General features: G+C 43.8%; 2 protein-coding genes across 2 annotated transcripts in view; one reads left to right on the top strand and one right to left on the bottom strand.

Moving 5' to 3' along the window:
- Positions 1 to 8,733: 8,733 nt before the first annotated feature.
- Positions 8,734 to 10,184, bottom strand: LOC311499734 (5-hydroxytryptamine receptor 1B-like; the record flags this gene model as incomplete). The annotated part of the gene is made up of 1 exon (XM_084560849.1): positions 8,734 to 10,184. Exon 1 carries the CDS (start codon positions 9,877 to 9,879, stop codon positions 8,734 to 8,736), a length of 1,146 nt encoding a protein of 381 aa, XP_084416975.1. The 5' UTR covers positions 9,880 to 10,184.
- Positions 10,185 to 13,780: 3,596 nt separating this feature from the next.
- mei4 (meiosis-specific, MEI4 homolog) overlaps positions 13,781 to 17,162 on the top strand; it is a 35,234-nt gene continuing 31,852 nt past the window's right edge. Inside the window, exons 1-2 of the mRNA XM_084560510.1 lie at positions 13,781 to 13,950; positions 15,954 to 16,528. Of these exons, the coding sequence (XP_084416636.1) occupies positions 13,797 to 13,950; positions 15,954 to 16,528 (729 nt within the window). The 5' untranslated portion in view covers positions 13,781 to 13,796. The remainder of the gene's footprint in view (positions 13,951 to 15,953; positions 16,529 to 17,162) is intronic.

Here is a 17,162-nt window from a genome sequence, read left to right as displayed (position 1 = left end):
TGTTTGGCGTTGAGTTTTCTCAGGACAGATTTATTTCTTATGTATTTTCCGACTTACACAAAATCTCAAAGCTCTGCTTCCCATCATTTTAACTTTACAATCCTGCAGACCTGCTCATTTATGAGAAAGTGCTTTTAGATGAGAAGTTATATGGATTTAAACTTAAAGATCATCAGAGTAGCTTGTGAAACATAAATCTAAAGTTAAAGGGCTGAGCCCGTCTGATCTTTATGTCTAAAGCAGAACGGGTTCATCGTCGCTAACAGCATCTCTTTAAATCCACATTTTCTGTGCTGCTCTGTAAACACTTGCACCGTTTCATGTTCTGCATGCAGCTCAGCGTCTGTCAGACTCAGTGTAAACACTCACAAGCGGTCACAATAAATACGTCAGTGGTTATAAATGGATTTTTAATCCCGCTGCTGTTGTTCTGCAGCTCTTTTTCCAAAAGATAAATGTCTGAGGGAGGATCTGTGAACGGTTTAATCATCGGTATCCATTAATAAAGGCCTTAATTACAGGTTATGAACCTTTTATAAATAGGGCCGGACGTCGGCGTGTTTCTGCAGGAGCAACAGGTGCAGACTCGTGATGCATTTATCATGTTCACCCAGCGCCGTCCAGGCCCCCGGGACAAAGCCCTTATTAAATATGTATATGAGTATTTCTTCTGAGTCAACGCTGGTCTTCTTCTTTTGTTCTGAAGGTTTTAGTTCTCATTTAGTTTGCAGAGTTTTATAAAACGCTGCCGGGCTGCTGCTGTGGTGGTTTTGGGTGTTTTAGGTTTTGAGAGGTGACTTCATGCCGGATCAGATCAGATTGTGATTTGACTGATTTCCTGAAAACACACGGAGAACAAATTGATCCATGAGTTTATCTGATAAAGAGTGAGCGGAACCTCGCGGCCTCGTTGAGCCATCTGAATTATTATTTTAATCATCGCCCTCCTTTATGATGTGTCTGCTGTCGTGGTAAGTAATGACCTACAATGGGAGGAACGATTAAAGCCATTCATTACAGCGCCGCCGCTTCAGACAACCATTTACCTCTAGGTTTAATGTCTCAAGCTGTGGGACAAACGCTCACAACCTGGAGGGGAGGATCTTGGCTCAGGCAGCTGGAGTATGAATATTTTACTAAAGAGTTGGCGTCAAAAGAGGAAAAAGGTCCAATTCAAACTAAAGAGTCAGATTATTATGTGAAAACAAAAACAAGGGAGGGAAAAAAGACAGGAAGGGGAACCAACAGAAAACAGGGGCCGGGACCTTTTCAAAATAAAACAGGAAGATTCAAGTTATCCTTGTTTGAGCTGGGTTTTAAGACCTGGGTGACTGATGAACCTTCACAGACATGTTGTGGACTCAGGTCACCAGGGTTGCTTATTCCCACAAACTAAAAGATTCTCTTAAAGTTGTGTTAAACCCAAGTGAAAAACTCAAGGGCGGAAAATGAAGCCAAAAACTGGACTGTCATCCAAGTTGCAACTTCCACACCAAAGATAAGGCCAAAAGCTGCAGTTCCTCTATCGTCCACTAGAGGCTCCAACAGTGAGTCAGTCTCCATAGACCTCCATGTTAAAGCAACATGTTGCATGTTACATGACAGGTGGGTGTCCTCACAGGTTACTGGCCGTCTTTAGCCTCATTGTTGAATTAGTCAGGCCAAGTTGGAGGTGGCCAGAGACGCCTCATTGATCTCAAAATGCTCTTGAGGAAACACCCATCGTTGTCTTCTGTACAGCCATGGTTTTGTCGTCTTTTAGCTCCATTTTTGGTCTCCGCCATCTCATCAGCTCTTAAATAGTCCACTTTGTTCACCGCTGGACTCGAACTGAGCCGTTTGACGCTGGTGAGGAAGTGTGAAGTTGGAGTTTTGGAGGGGTTCTTTTTTGGAGCTAGAGCCAGAAAGAGTGTCCTTTCAGAGAGAGTGAATTAAAACGGTAAATATACAGAAGAGACGGCTAAAGCGTGAGCTGAGACTAATCCCCTTTCAGAACTGAGCCACGCTCTCAGAAACAAGCACATATTTGATCGTAATGGAGAATGAGAAAAGGGCGATGATACGTGTAGACGAGGGAAAGCCTCAGTGAAACAATGAGCCGGCAAACAAGTCAAGAAAAGACCTGATGGATGGATGGATGGATGGATGGATGGATGGATGGAATGTGTGGGTTAGAGGTGGGAAACATTTCCTCATCACCACCAACAGATGCCTCCTTGCCTGAATTTTGCATGAGTTTTGTTATGCGATGAACTGGTGGTGAAAACACGGTGATGATCAATAATTTACAGGAGACCTTCACCATCTTCTTCCATCTTCTTCATTCTTCTGTCTAAAAGAATCAGAAACATCCTCCTTTGAAGCCCTGGATTCAAATCAGCTAAAATATTTATGAGCTATTAGGAGGTTGGGCTGGATGGAGGCCACGCAAAGACCTTGGCTCTAGCCTGGAAGTCGACTTGAACTCGTCTCCTCTACAAGTTATTGGAGAAACTCCAAACCCGAATGGCCGAATGTGGTGACACCGCGCCACCGATTTGTGTTGCCACATTTCAAAAATCAACTCTAGATAGCAGCCGCCATGTTTTTAACCCCTTCATGCCGAGTGTTGCGAATTCGCGACGCACTGTTTCCACTCAGACTGCAGCCGAAATAACGCATGTAATACTCCAATGTCGGTTTGTGCACATTCAAAAAATTCCTAGGAACCTTTTGCAAGCACTAGTTTGTCATAGGACCGGTCGGAGTGGTAAGCAAAAACACAAATAATTAATTTCTTTATATAATTGAAAAATCAATTCAGGCATTAAGGGGTTAAGTTGACTAGGTCGAAGGTTCTCCTACATGCAACTCGTTGCATTCTGCAGTCTCACCACTAGATGTCACTTAATCCGACACAGTGCTCCTTTAATCTGTCTCTACAGTGAAATGCTGCGGAATCGTTGATGTAAAGATTACACCTCGTTTCCAATTTCTCATAGGGTAGTGATTGGTCGGAGAAAAAAGTTCTGTCCGGTTGATGTGTTGAGAAGAAGCTGCAAGAACAAAATGACATTATTTTGTTCTCGCAGCCCGAGATTCATCTGAGGATTTCATCCATCACTGCTCATCACTACTCTCTCTCATGTGAAGTAAAAGCCCTAAAATTACAATTACTTTAAAATAAAACATAATTCATGATCAACTTCTTAATCCTCAGTCTCTCATGCATCTTCAGTGAAGGAAACAGGATGGTATGATACGATGATAAATCCTGAACCTCGACTGGAGACGGATTTCTCTTTCAGTACCAAATAAAAATGTCACATTTTTCTTTTCCTTTGTTGTCAACCCGTCAGTCAGTCCTCAGTTGCAGCTTCGTTCAGTACAGCAGCTTCCAAGGTCAAACCTCCAGAGAGCAGCCAATGAAACGATGTGAAAAACTCGACGGTGAAGCTTTTTAAAGACAACTCAAACAGACTAAACCTTAAAATCTGTTTTTGATTAGTTCAGACATTACAGGTGTAGCTTTCCCCGTTTTCAGATTACGTGCGAGGCAGGTGGAGCGGCGTGGCTTCATCTATATTCCAGTCAGTGTCTTTATTTGGCTTCTGCAGCGCGACACATTTCCAGCAGAGCTCCGCGTTGCCATGGTTCAGCCGAGCATGAGCCCGTGGAAACGGCAATCAGCCGATCGATTTCAGAGGCAGCCAACAATACAAACATTTAGGGTTTATTTTTTGACAAAAGGGAAGAATGACATTGGCTCAGGGTTTGGCTGTTGGCATGAAGGCCACGTCTGAGCGGCTGGCTCGGGGCAGAATGAGGAGGAGGTGATGAAACAATCCTCTAAATTAGTTGTTTTCATGTAAACTGAAGTCTGGTGATAGTTAAGACCTCGTCAGTGAGCCACATGCTGCACTTTATCTTGACTCAAGGCCACATGACCCCGCCGCAACGAATCACACCCTGAACAACAGACCAAACTGAATGATGTGAAAATGAACTTTTGTTTCATCTGTTCAGCTCATAATGTAGTCATTACAAGCACCATTCAGGATATCATACCAGCTTCCTGTTAGATAAAAATCAGTTTACTCTAAAACATTTAAGCAACACGATTCCAAAAAGCATCTAAAAAGGCAAGTGGACTTGTAGAGTTTATTTGAGAAGACATTTCATCTGAGTAGATTCTTCAGTTCTAAGGGACTGGTGGGATGTTGAGGTTTAAATAGGAAACTCTGTGGGTATAACCCATCAGAAACTGGCTTGACTTGTTTCTGTTAAAGACCAGAAACTGGTGCAACTAGTGTCCATTAACGGTTAGATATTTACCTGTCATTGAGGGGGGGACTGTTTGTCACTGTCCTCTTTCCCTATGAACGGTGCTCTAATGACTCATTATCAGTCACAGTCTCCAGTCTCAAGGTGTGAATGGGGTTGAAACTTCTTGAGGACAGAAGTTAAAACTGTATTGTAAATTGATTATATCTCATCTTCGTTTTCATTATTTTTAGATGTGAATTACATTGGAGCTCTAAAATTTGCTATCTAGTATAAGTGTGTTAGTGTGCTTTCTGAATTCTGGGATGTTTCTAAGAAGATTTCTCCGGGTACAATTAGACTAATGTTGAATCAAAAAAAAAAAAAAGAAAAAAAGAAAAAAGGGAAAATTTTATCTAACATTTGTCAAATTTTATCAAAATTTGTATAAAAATTTGTCCAGTTTTGTCAAGAAATTGCTTTCTAACTTTTGGGGATTTATTTTAGATGATCACAACATATAACATCTTACAACTTGTCTGGTCACAGTTCAACAATTTTTTGACAAAATTTTATATATTTTGTCCGAAATCAATTTTTAACAAAACTTTGATCAAAGTTTGAACCATTTTGTCAGAAAAATTGGATTTGGGTTTTTTTCTTAGATGATCAGAAGATCTTAGAGTTTGTCTGAGCAAAATGTTTGGACAAAACTTTTGACAAAATTTGAAACATTCATGACAAAAATTGCATCAAATTTTTGACCAAGTGATCATGCCTGTCATGCTGAGCTGTGTCCAATGATCACTGATGTATAATCCCTGTCATGTTGAAGAATGCACACATTCAGATCAGATTTCATTAGATATTCATACGTGACATTTTCCCTCCTGTTTCCACATGACTGTTTTCTCTTCTGATTGATGGACTTACAAACCATATCTGTCAAATGTTTTATTATCACCAACAAACCGAATACCGCCGCAGATTCTCCGAGATAAAAGAAATGTCATCGCTCTCTTTTATTCTGTAAGAATCACATTGAAACTGAGGTTTAGCTTGAATAAACAGAAACATGTGGGCAAGCTATCGTAACCTCATGATGCCATAGACCTTTTTATTCATTTATTTTTATTTTTTTTCAGTTTTCACAACAGCAGCAGGGCTAGTTTGTGCTCCAAGTGGGTTGGATTTCATCCTCCAGAGCAGAGCGGTTACAGTGCGTCGCCTATTGTGTGCAGAAGCGTTGTACAGCAAGAAGCTAACCTGGATGAAATGCAACTTCCACTGGACTGACAGAGCCACCAGATGAGTTTCACACTGAGCTGATCGATACTGTTCACAAAGAGGCTATTCATCACAGAGCTGGAGAAGAGCGGGATGGCAACAGTACGTCCAGTTTGACTCAAACGTCCCAAAATGTCCACCTTTCATCTACGGGACGAGGTGGGAGCCAGAACCTCCAGCAGCCATCTTTGATGCAGTGAAGGGGAATTACAATCGTACGCCACAGACGTTCTGGCTGTTATCTGCATTCATCCAGGATTTTTTTTTTGTTATGTAAGCTAACAAATGGTTTTTTTTGATCATTTTATAGTTTGTTAATTAAGTTTCCCAGCTTTGTGGCTGAGAATTAGCTGAACAGATTGATACCACTCACATGTCTCTATGTTAACTCTGAAGCCAGAGTTGGCAGGTGGTTAGCTTAGCTTAGCATAAAACGAGGGAAAACAGCTACCCTACCAACCTACAAACAACTCCTAATTAACTCCACCCATACTGGTTTAATTTGGCCTGAAATATCTGCTCATGTCTGTATGTTAACTCTGACGCTAGAGTTAGCAGGTGGTTAGCTTAGCTTAGCATAAAACGAGAGATAACAGCTAGCTTACCAACCTACCAACAACGCATAATTAACTCCAGCTTTACTGGTTTAATTTGGACGGGAATCTGCTCACGTCTGTATGTTAACACTGAAGCTAGAATTAGCAGGTGGTTGGTTTAGCTTAGCATAGGACAAAGAAAAAATAGCTAGCCTATCAACCTAGCAATAACACATAATTAACTCCAGCTTTACTGATTTGATTTGGAGAGGAATCTATGCTCACGTCTGTATGTTGACACTGAAGCTAGAGTTAGCAGGTGGTTGGTTTAGCTTAGCATAAGACAAAGGTAAACAGCTAGCCTACCAACCTACCAACAAAACATTATTAACGTAACATAATTACGGTAACGTAGCAGATCTCTGTAGCTGCTTCTCACCACTACTACATGAGCTGGCACAAGCATAACATCGCAATCTCTGACTGCTTGTAGTTGCATTATGGGTAACGCAGGAACCCGATCGTGTGGAATAATAAAAGTGCGCTCTGTGATCAGTGGCATCAATCTCCTCATCTGATTCTCAACCAGAAAGTCAATGATTGTTTGACATGTCCAGGGCAAAAGTTGAAATTTAACCCCATCCTTCCTAAAAAGCTTCATTTGATTTGATCACTTTTAGACTTTCTTTAAGTTTCTGAAACATTTAAATCACATTTTATCTCAAAATGGATTTCCAGTGTAGAAATGCGACTGTAAATCTCATGAACTGTCAGGTCTAAAGAAACGGTCCAAACTAAAACAAGAGTCAAACTGGATTAATGCTTCTGCATCAGATCTACTCTGTAGCTTCGTCATAGCCTGACACAACATGTCAGACACGTCCTACTGTCTTTGAAATGTCTTTTATTGGACGCTGTGTAGCTCTTCCTACTTCCCTAGCTTCCCAGCTAACAGTAACTCTTCCTAGCTTCCTAACCTCCCAGCTAACAGTAGCTCTCAGTAGCTTTCTAGCCTCCAAGCTAACAGTAGCTCTCAGTAGCTTCCAAGCCTCCAAGCTAATAGTATCTCTCTAGCTTCCTAGCCCCACAGCTAATTGCAGCTCTTCCTATTTCCCTAGCTTCCCAGCTAACAGTAGCTCTTCCTAGCTTCCTAGCTTCCCAGCTAAATGCAGCTCTTCCTAGCTGCCTAGCCTCCCAGCTAATACTAGCTCTTCCTAGCTTCTTAGCCTTCAAGCTAATGGTATCTCTGTGGCTTCCGAGCCTCCCAGCTAATAGTAGCTATTCCTAGCTTCCTAACCTCCCAGCTAACAGTAGCTCTTCCTAGCTTCCTAGCTTCCCAACTAATTGTAGCTTTCCCTAGCTTTCTAGCCTCCAAGCCAACAGTAGCTTTCACTAGCTTCCTAGCTTCCCAGCTAGCAGTAGCTCTTCCTAGCTTCCTAGCTTGTTAGATTCCAAGCTAATAGTACCTCTCGAGCTTCCTAGCCTCCCAGCTAAGAGTAGCTCTACCTAGCTTCCTAGCCTCCCAGCTAACAGTAGCTCTTCCTAGCCTCCCAGCTAATAGTAGCGCCTCCAGCGTTCAACATTTTTTAGCCTCCAACTCGTCAGTTTCCAGTCTCCATCGTTTGGAGAAGCCTTCACAAAAAACATAAAAAAATAAAATCATCTCATGATTTCAGCAGCAGGACGAAGCCGAGGGTCTGAACCAGGCTACGATCCAGACTCTATGTTTATCTGCTGCAGAAGTTTAGAGGAAGCTTCAGAGTCTAAATCCAACAAACACCATGAACCTCAGCGTGGACCGAGCTACAGCCCTGGACATGTCTCACTAGTTTACAGGATTCTCAACAGATTTGTGTCGTCGTTTGTTTGTTTGTCAGATCCTGTTTTGAGCAGCAGTCTGACATTTACCATGTGACGCTCTGTCAGCTGATTCTCATCAGAATACGGTGGCATTTAAAAAAAAACAACAACAACTATATTCATGATCTTCCAGAAGGAGCAGATTTAGGATTTGGAGGATTAGTTTCAGCCCTGATATGAAACGATGAAGCAGATATTAACAGTTAAGATCAGAGTGGAGCTATTTTACAGGTGTGACACCTCTTCTCCTCCTCCTCGGCCTCGGTCGACAAGTGGAAGTAAAAATCCTGCACATTTACAAGAAAAACAAACGGCTGCTGGCCACGAGAAAGAAAAAGAAAACCACAGATCCTTGTTTCCTCAAACTGAAGTCATGCTCTCCGTCCGGGCCAGGCACGTCTGAGGAACTAAAGTTGTTGTAGGCACCAGTATTTCCCCTTATTGAGTCAGGAAAATGGAACACAAATCTTATTATTATTATTATTATTATTATTAGTTTGTTTTTTTGCCCGTGGGGCTCTCGGTCAGCTTCAGCTGTTTTTGTGCTTTCAAGTCAAACTCTTATGGCGAAGAAATGTGAAGCAGCTGCAGCGTCTCCACCTCAGAACAATCCAGGTGTGTCTTAGTTTAGTTTTTAATTCCACTGGTTTCAAAGTGTCCCTTCCTCCCTCCACCAGCTCATTCTGCAGCCTCATCAGGGACGGGCCAGGGGACAGAGAGGGTGTGATTCAACTTTGGGATTGTACACATGATTTAAAAGAGGAGGGAGAAGGGGGAGGGAGAAGGGGGGGAGGCTGGTGATCTCGGCTCATGCCCTGCAGCATCTGAACCGTATGAGTTTGTGGAAGGCCTGCTTGAAGTCCTCGTTGGACATGGTGTAGATGATGGGGTTGATGAGGGAGTTGAGGTAACCCAGCCACGTGAAGATGTCGAACAGCTCCGGGTGGAAGCAGGCGTCGCAGACAGGCACTAGGAGGGTGTAGATGAAGAACGGGAGCCAGCACACGATGTAGGCTCCGAGGATGATGCCCAGGGTCTTGGTGGCCTTCCTCTCCCGGGCCGCGGAGATGCGCTTCTTCTCCAGGAGCGCGTCGGACACGGTGACTTTGACCTGGCCCACGGAGGAGGTAGTGTCACAGGAGGAGTTGTCGTTCGTCCCGTAGTTGAGGGAGGTGGTGGACGCCACGGAGCCGGGGGAGTTGGTGATGAGGTGCGCAGAGGTGAGCCTCTTCCCGGGCTTGTTGTGCGACTGTTTCAGGATGCGCTTGCGCGCCTCCACGTAGATCCTCCCGTAGAGCGCGATGAGCAGCAGCGTGGGGATGTAGAAGGCGCCGAAGGTGGAGTAGATGGTGTAGAAGATGTGGTCCGTGTTCACGTTGCAGCTCGTCACCTCCTCCGCCTTCACCTGGCGCCAGAAGAACGGCGGCAGGGAGATGGAGATGGCGATCACCCAGGCGGTGGCGATCATCCCGGCGGCGCGCCCCGGCGTGCGCTTCTTGGAGTACTCCACCGCGTCCGTGATGGCCCAGTAGCGGTCCAGCGCGATTACGCACAGGTGCAGGATGGAGGCGGTGCAGCAGGTTATGTCCGAGGACAGCCAGATGTCGCACACCACCTGCCCCAGCGTCCACGTCTGGCTCACCGTGTAGAGCGCGCTGATGGGCATCACCAGGATGGACACCAGCAGGTCCGTGACCGCCAGGGACGCGATCAGAAAGTTGGCGGGCGTGTGCAGCTTCCGGGACTGGTAGATGGTGGCGATGACGAAGGCGTTGGAGAGCGTCGTGGCGAGGGTGATGAGGGCTAAGGTCACGGCCAGACCCGCCTGCAGAGCCAGGTTCGGGTCCTTCTCCGCCGCTCTGGACGTGAAGTTGGCATGGCTGCCGTTGGTGGAGATGTTCAGCAGCTCCCCGTAGATGCCGGGCGTCGGTTTGAGCTGGCTGGCATTCTCCATCCCGGTCACAGCCCCCGGTCTCTGAGCTCCAAGGAAAGCCCGGAGAGCGCTCTGAGTTCAGCCCAGAGCTCATCCACCCGTCCTCCTCTCCTCGGCTCCATGTCCGGCAGCAGCAGCAGCAGCAGCGGCAGCGTCTCTCTATCTCTGCCTCCTCTTCTTCATCTTCATCAACTTAAACATCCGTTAAAATGAGGGACGTCTCCATCATCCATCAGACATGTCCTGATTCTTTTAAAAATGTTTTTCTTTTTCTTTTCAAAAACCAACAAAGATCCAAAATGAACAGACGTTTAGTTTAATCCGCTCAGAGTCTCCTCAAGTTCAGAGCTGATCAACCTGACTCCTGCTTTTATACTGCTCCTCTCTCTCTCTCTCTCTCTCTCTCTCCCTCTCTCTCTCTCTCTCTCTCTCTCTCTCTCTCTCTCTCTCTCTCTCTCTCTCTCCCTCTCTCATATCCTACAGCTGATTCTTTAAAGCAGCATCCACTGATTTTCTGGGAACACATCAACGAGCTGCAAACATTTTATTGTACCTGATGTAGGAGACGTTTATCCTCCAGGCCCTTTAAATAAATGTTTGATCATTATTGTTTCCCGGTGAGCTCAGTTAAACCTGATCATGATCAGTTTTATTTGGAAACATTTGGACATTTATTTTTCCCTCTCTGTGACCTTTATGTTTTGCCTTTTGGCAGAAAACACAAAAACTGTCCTGGTTCAGACAAAAACAGACTGAAAAACAAATCTGTACATCTCTGAGTTTCTTCTCTGAGCTGGTGAAGATATATTTTATAGGTTATAAATGTCGTTTAATTGTGTTGCTGAATATTAAAGCCAATAGTCAACCTCTGCCGTATTACTGTGACATATTACCCTGTAATTATCTTCCATTTATCTTTGTATACAGGAGTTTTTATACGTACATTTATTCTGTTTTTCAAAATCCAAACGATAAATGAAGTCTAAAGTCATATCTGCTGCATCGTATTCAATCCACAACTTTTCACCATGATTTAACTATAATCTATTATTAATCATGTAATAATCGGCTGCTTCAATATAGTAGATTTTAAATATGTGTAATAGATGTAATGTATATTATTATATGATGACAACATTTCCATGCGAGTCTGTGACTGTGGCCATTTTGGAAACGGCTGCCAAAAGCCAGTGAGTGCAGAGCCTGGATGGATCCACCAGGGGGCAGATGACCAGTATTGTAGTGTTTATCATGTTGGCGCAGCAGAAGATTCAGAGACTGGTTCACAAGTGAAAATCAGACGGAAACGACTCAAACAATAGTTGATTCATTTTCTTTTTCTGATTCTCTAAAAACCTTTTTTTCTCTGATGTTTGAAATCTAAACAGACGCCCAGTTATCTGTAATTAAAACTTTATATCTTTAAATCTAACAGCAGATCAACAGCGTCTTGTTCTTCTCTGGTTGAGAGGAAACGACTGAAGCTTCAGCACCACGGACAGCTCCCTGAGCCCAACACAGGGAGACTCCAGCTTCAGAGTCTCCCTGTCTTCATTCATTCATTCATTCATCTGCTGTAACCTCTGAAGGGTCCTGTCCTGTGAAGGGTCGTGGGGGGTGGAGCCTATCCTAGCTGTCATTGGGTGAGAGGCGGTGTCCACCCTGGACAGGTCTCCAGTTTAATAAATATGTTTTTAATCCATTTCCATTCATTCTCACGTCTTCTTGATGTTCTTTTTACGGTTTCTTTCTTTCTTTTGCGTCGTTATTTATTCATCTGCTTTGATTTCGTTCCGTCAAATCAAAATGACCCCAAAGGACCCGAGTGAGAGGAGCTGGAGTCTTTGAAGTCTGGAGTAGAGGTGACTCACTTTCATGTTGCATCAAACTTTCCCAGAAGCTTTAACATCTTGTTAGTTTTTAAACTTTTGTTAACATGACAACTGCTAGGAACCTGTCCTGAGGTCTTACAGCTGCTGCTGAGGGGTCAAAGGTCACCAGTGAACTTTAAAGGTCAACAAAATGAAGCTAAATCTGACTGTGTCTGGTTCCTCAGTCTCTGGTCTCCTCTCAGAGCTGCGTTGAACACATTCTCATTGACTTCCTGTTGGTTTGTAGATCTGGAGAGAATCACTCAGGACAATAAACTGCTGTTGATGTCAAGTCCTACCTGTTTACATGGTCTCTGAGTGCGTCCAGGCCTGTGCTTGCACCTGAAGGAGAAACGCATATTTATTTACATCTGTCACTGTTGTCGTGCATCTTTCTGTTTTGTGTGAGCATGTCGTCTCTTCATCTTCCTAATCTATAAACCTTATGATCAGGTCCAGGGTGTTACTGCTGCAGACAGCGAGGCGCTCATGTTGTTGAAACGGTCACACGTGTCTCGTCAACAACGCTCTAACACGACGAGGACTCTTGAAAATGTCACTGAGGAAACGTCTGAAAGGTTAAACCTGATCATTTACAGTCAGATAGCTGCTGTCAGTTTAACACAGACTGACGTAAATATGGTTTAAATACGACCTCATGTTGATCTTCTGTCATTCCTCGTCATGTTTTATCTTCTGTATAATAATAATAATAATAATTATTGTTTTTAAAACCATGAACATATCGATTTAAGTAAAACCAAAGACCAAACCATTTCAGAAAAGGATAAACACATAAAAATATACAAAAAACATGAATTTAACTGTTTTAATACAGAAATAAATCAGATTTTTACTCATAGTCCTGGAGGAGACCATGAAACAGCATTTTTCAGCTTGTAAAATGTTTTTTATATATATAAATATAAACACAAAGTGTAGAAAATTTTGAAACCTATATCTAAATATGTACTTTCTTTAAAAGCATTTACTGCTTTTGATTGCTGCTGATTAACATTTATTTTGGAGGTCCACTTCCTGTTTTAATCTAAAACATTGAAAAAGGTCCGTTATTTTATTTTATTTTATTTTATTTTATTTTATTTTAATACATCACACCAAACAACAGCGATTAAAATATATATATTTGAAATTGTCGAAGAGCATATACAAATATTATTATTTTTGTGTGTGTCTTATTTTTAATAATAATAACAATAATAATAATAATAATAATATACATTTAATTATTTAGCATTTATATAAAAGAATTAAATTAAATTAAACAATGACACAGAATCGTTCCTGTCACAGATTTCGCCAGAACACCTGTGGAGCTAAATTAGCTTCATGAACGTTAGCATAGTTAGCTTCATGTTTGCTGACAGCGGGGAGGAGAAGATCTGCTGATGAGCAGAGAGGAGAATCTTTTACAGGGTCAGTGAGTAAATACGGAAATGTTCATTTACAAAATAATATGAAAGAACGCTGACAACAGTGTCGATGTAGCTTAGCTAGCTAGCTAGCACGGTAGCTAGCCGTGTAGCTAACAGTTATTTCTATGGCTAACAGTGAAGCAGTGTAGCTAGCCTTGTAGGTAATTGTGTAGCTAGCGTTTTAGCTAACAGTGTAGCTAGTGTAGTGGTTAACAGTGTAGCCAGCTTTGCAATTAACAGTGTAGCTAGCCTTGTAGCTAACAGTGTAGTTAATAGTGTAGCTAGCGTTGTAGTTAACAGTGTAGCTAACAGTGTAGCTAGCCTGTTGTTAAACTTTACAGTTAAATGTTTATAGACACAAATCAAAGCAAACAGGTTTTTATTCATATAGATGTGTCTTTGAGTATCTTGAAAAGCGCTTTTAAATAAAATGTATTATTATTATTATTATTATTAGATTAAATTAAACACAACAAACATTGATTAATATATTTATTGGGTCATGTGTCATTGGTATCTGCATACAGATGTATTTCTAACTCCTCCTCCTCCTCCTCCTCCTCCAGGAGCTGAGTGGGTGAGGGCCAGACTGGCCGTGGCCGTGGCCCTGATAAGAACCAGGCCCGTGGGTATGAGCGGCCGGGAGTACGCCGAGGTCCTGGGACGCCAGCTCAGGACCAGGGACGAAGGCTGGAGGAGGAAGGTGGAGGAGCTGCAGCAGGAGGTGCTGAGGCTGAGGCAGGAGAGGCTGGTCGCCACGGTGACGGCAAACACAGTCTCAGCAGGTGAGAGACTCCGGAGACGTAGAGACATCTTGGTCGTCTTCTAAGCTCTCCTTTTTTCTCTTCTTCTTCCTATTTCTCCTTCTTTCTTTGTCACGTCCTTCTTCTTCGTCTCCTTTACTTCCTTCCTCTCTTACTCCTCTCTGTTGTCTTCCCTTTCTTCTCCTTCTCCTCCATGTTTCCTCTTACTACTTCTTGTTCCTCCAGCTCCTCCTCCTCGCCAGTTTTCTCCTCCTCCTTCTCTCTTTTTTCTCTTCTTCCTCCTTTTTTTATTTGTCATGTCCTCCTTCTTTGTCTCCTTATTTTTCTCTTTATTCTCACTCCTCCATTTCTTCTCCTTCACCTCCATGTTTCCTCTTACTACGTCTTGTTACTCCTCCTCCTCCTTCTCCTTATTCATTTCATTTCCTTCCTTTTATTTCCTCTGCCTTCTTCTTCTTCTTCGTCTCCTCATCCTTCACTTCATTTTTACTCCTCTTACTACTTCTCTTCCTCCTTTTTCTTTCTCACATCCTCTTTCTCCTCCCTTCCTTCTCCTCCTTATTTTTTGTCTCCCTCTTCATTTGCTTCCCCTTCTCGTCCTCCTCTCCTTTTTCTCTTCTTCCTCCTTTTTTTCTTTTACATCTTCCTTCTTCTCCTTCATTTTCTTTTTACTCCTCTTATTACTTCTCTTCCTCCATCTTTGCTCTTCCTCCCTCCTCCTCCTGTTTCCTCCTCCTGTTTCCTCCTCCTTCCTCCTCCTGTTTCCTCCTTCCTCCTCCTCCTCCCTCCTTCCTCCTCCTGTTTCCTCCTCCTGTTTCCTCCTCCCTCCTCCTCCTGTTTCCTCCTCCCTCCTCCTCCTGTTTCCTCCTCCTGTTTCCTCCTCCTTCCTCCTCCTGTTTCCTCCTCCTTCCTCCTCCAGGTCTTCCCCTGGTTTCTGATCCATCGTTTCTCATAAAAACACTCGGTCGTAAACATCGCAGCCTTGACGCCTCCGTCCTCCTAAATCTGAGCCTCGGTGGCCGAGCGGAGACGTTTAGGACGTCCAGGACGTCCAGGACGTCCAGGCTGTGACGGATTAAATCAACGTCCATCGTTTCTTTTCCTTCATTTACACTTTAAAAGCCCAACAGACGATCATGGAGCTCCTCAGACACCGAGGAGTCTTCTGTTTATTTTTAGCGTCGCCATAGCAACGATAATCTCAATCTGAATGTTTTTGGGATTACATTTAAATGTTAGAGCTGTGTCCTGATGACAGAGAGATAACTGATGATGGTTAGTTACTGTGGCTCTTTTATTTGGACATCTTAGCTTAGCTTAGCTTAGCTTAGCTAAGCTTAGCTTAGCGCTCCTAACTTAATGGGTGCTACATTAAAGTGACGCGCAGAAACTCGAGATTTGTGTTCAGAGAAGTTTTTCTGGAGTCTCTCTGTTGGGAACTGATTCTGCTCCTGCAAAGATCTCCCGGACCAATCAGATCGTTTGGGGGCGTGGCTTAATGTGGAGATGGACAGAGAATGACATACACGTCATCTGAACGCCGTGGAGTTGAATTAGGTCACGATTAAATTAGCACCGTCAGAGAAGCTAGATGTTTACAGTCCGCTATCACAGTTAACAGCGATCAAGGCTTCTGATTGGTTGCAGGACAATACAACTGTAAAGAGAAACACACCCCATAATCATTTTTAATTAGTATATTTAACTTTCTATCGTTGGCTAATTTAAGCTCAAATGTGACAATTTGATTGTAAACTGAATTTCTTCGGGTCAATTTGCGACGCAAAAGACTAAATCGATGCTAAAAGTCGACGGTAAAGACAACGCCAAAGTTTAAGCTAATGATGATGCTAGTAGCTAGCATGTCAGCGCTGCTTTCCAGTGTGTTTCTGCTCAGGTAGACGTCTTGACCTAAACCAGGTAGATTTCCATGAACGTTCCGCTCTAAGTGGGTGTTAGCAACCTTTAGCAGCGGTTAGCATTAATCAGCATTAATCATGATTTTTCTGTGTAAAATCCTCCAGACAGTGATAACAGAATGGACGACGCTTCTCAGGATCTGTTTGGTCCAGAGAGCGCGGCGTTCAGAGCAGAATCCCAACTGGACGATGACTCGGAGACCCCCGACCTCATGCTGCAGGACCTTGAACCTGTGGTCGCCGCCGCCACAGCCGCCACAGCCGCCCCCGCTGCCCCCACCGTCCTCACCCCCGCAACCCCCCAGCCAGCTCCTCCTCCCTCCAGTCAACATAAGGACAACCTGTCTCCTCACGTACACTTCCTCCAGTCGCTGTGCGCCCTGCACCAAGGAGAAGGCCCGAGCAGAGGCCTGGAGGCTCTGTGGTTCAGCCCCGATGGGGACGTGGGCTCGGTGTTGGCGGACACCGTCCTCCAGCTCCTGGACTCCGTGGTGGGGGCCTGCAGGGACCCTCCAGCGCTGGGACCTCCGGACCTCGTCCTGAAGGCCTGCCGGGCCGCCGCCCAGGCGACGGAGCTCCTCTGCTCTCGGAGGACGCCGTCTGAGGAGTTCCTGAGACGGGTGGAGGCGCCGCTGAGGGAGCTGACTGGGATGCTGCTGCACAGGAGTCACTCCGACAGGGTGAGTAGGAAAGATTATGATGTCGGTCCTGCAGTTCATGGTTTTGATTGGCTGGTGTTGATGAGGTATGTGTACAAACAAGGAAACAGTGAAAACTAGCATCTCAACAGAGAACATCAGCTGTTAATAGTTGTGTCCTGCAGAGGGCAGTAATCTGACTAGTAGATCTAAACTACCAACATCTCAGAAGAAGAAGAAGAAGAACTCTGGTTTGTTCCAGTGAGTTTAGTCCAATTGTTTGTTGGTGCCTGGGGCTGGGAGTGGAGCAGATGCTAATGGTGATGCTAATGAAAATGCTAACAGCTGATAAAGCACGGACACGTTCAAGAGAAGAGTGAGTAAAAGGGTTGAAACCCAAAAAGACGGACGTGTTGTAGAAATGAGACGTCTACGCATGAGTGTCTCAACAAAAGACATGCTAATGTTGAGGCTAATGGTGATGCTAATGGATAGCATGTCTGTTTCTGCACATATAGACCTGTGAAACTAAACCAGGTAGATTTCTGTGATTGTTAGCAACCTTTAGCTGATCATTAATTAGATGGATGTTAATTAATGACATGATATAGGAATCAAACAATAATTAGTCTGAATAAATCTGAAGTTTAGGAACTATATTATTGTTAAGTAAAAG

The sequence above is a fragment of the Chelon labrosus genome (assembly GCF_963514085.1).
Source record: "Chelon labrosus genome assembly, chromosome: 14".
NCBI lineage: Eukaryota > Metazoa > Chordata > Actinopteri > Mugiliformes > Mugilidae > Chelon > Chelon labrosus.
Note: the sequence above shows the minus strand (reverse complement) of the source record. Positions and strands in the feature narration are given on the sequence as shown.